Here is a 1,596-nt window from a genome sequence, read left to right as displayed (position 1 = left end):
AACTTTTATGACCACCCACACGCAGTTGTCATTGGTTCTAGGTGAAAGCTGAACATCAGCGTCCATCGGGTTTGCTTCAGCCTATTCAGATTCCGGAGTAGAAATAGAAGTGGATTACAATGGACTTTGTTTCGGCTCTGCCATTGACTCAGACATGTAAGGATTTGATCTGGGTGATTGTGGATAGATTTATGAAGTCTACACATTTTTTGCTAGTTCGTACGACTTTTAGTCTGCATCAGTTTACTGATCTCTACATCCGAGAGATTGTTCGTCTTCATGGAGTTCTTGTTTCGATCATATCAAACTGAGATCCACGATTTACTTTGAGATTCTGGAAGGTATTGCATGAGGCTTTGGGTTTGAAGCTTCATTTCAGTTCAGCTTATCATCCGTAATCTGATGGTCATTCAGAGAGAGTGACCTAGATTCTTGAGGACATGCTTCGTAGTTGTGTTATCGACTTCGGAGGTAACTGGGATAATTACTTGCCATTAGCTAAGTTTGTGTATAATAATAGCTATCAGAAGATTATTCAAATGGAACCATTCGAGGCTTTGCATGGTTGGAGGTGTAAGACTCCCCTCTGTTGGTCCAATATGGAGAAGAAGAGAAACTTGGGTCCGGAGTTGGTTCGGGAGGTTGAAGATAAGGAGAGACTTGTTTGCGAGTGGTTAAAGGCTGCTTCTGATCGACAGAAGTCCTACGCTGACCTGAGACTTCGAGTATCAGGTTGGTGATAAGGTATTTCTAAAGGTTTCGCCATGGAAGAAAGTTTTAAGGTTCGAGCAGAAGGATAAGCTCAGCCCGAGGTACATTGGCCCTTATGAGGTTACCGAACGAATTGGACCGATTTCTTATAGTTTGTTGTTACCACCTGAGCTAGAGTGTATTCATAACGTTTTTCATGTCTCCATGTTACGGAAGTACATATCTGATCTTTCTCACGTTGTTCTTGTTGAGGAGATCAATGTTCGATCTGATCTTTCGTATGATAAGGAGCCGGTTGCGATCCTAGATCGTAAGGTCAAGGTGCTACATAATAAGACGGTTCTGTTGGTGAAAGTTTTGTGGTGCAACCACAAGGAAGCCACCTGGGAGTCGGAAGATGTGATGCAACGTCAGTATCCGTATTTGTTTGATTCAGGTAAATCTTGAGGACGAAATTTCTTTTTAGAGAGGGAGAGTTGTAATATCCCTAATCCAAGTCTAGTCATTTTGGGTATATTTTTCGAGTTTCGAGTGTGAAACTAGGAATTTATGGGGTTTTTAATAATTTTTAATTTAATTTAGGAGGTTAATTTCATCTAAAATCGATTAAACAATAATCTAGAAAAATAAAATTATTTTTGGGAAATTAATTTTAAAGTAATTAAATAATTATTAGTGAAAAATAATTAATTTAGATCGAAAAATAATTTTAAAATAATTTTTAATTGGGGGTTAATTTGAGTTAAACTTAAATGTTAGTTAAATTGGATTTAATTGTAAAAAAAAGGGAATTTTTGGAGCACTTATTTCACAAATAAACATTAAATTCGAAATTTTGGAGGGAAAGGATCAACTGGTAAAGTAAGGGAAATGTGGAGTGGCCAC

At 37.7% G+C, this 1,596-nt stretch overlaps 1 protein-coding gene across 1 annotated transcript; it reads left to right on the top strand.

Annotated features, from left to right (window-relative positions):
• Positions 1–440: 440 nt before the first annotated feature.
• On the top strand, positions 441–1,158 carry LOC107908064 (uncharacterized). Its single transcript, XM_016835338.1, has 2 exons — positions 441–732; positions 887–1,158. The coding sequence occupies exons 1-2, from the start codon at positions 441–443 to the stop codon at positions 1,156–1,158; spliced, it is 564 nt and encodes a 187-aa protein (XP_016690827.1).
• The last annotated feature ends 438 nt before the right edge of the window (positions 1,159–1,596 follow it).

Source organism: Gossypium hirsutum, chromosome D02, assembly GCF_007990345.1.
Source record: "Gossypium hirsutum isolate 1008001.06 chromosome D02, Gossypium_hirsutum_v2.1, whole genome shotgun sequence".
NCBI lineage: Eukaryota > Viridiplantae > Streptophyta > Magnoliopsida > Malvales > Malvaceae > Gossypium > Gossypium hirsutum.
Note: the sequence above shows the minus strand (reverse complement) of the source record. Positions and strands in the feature narration are given on the sequence as shown.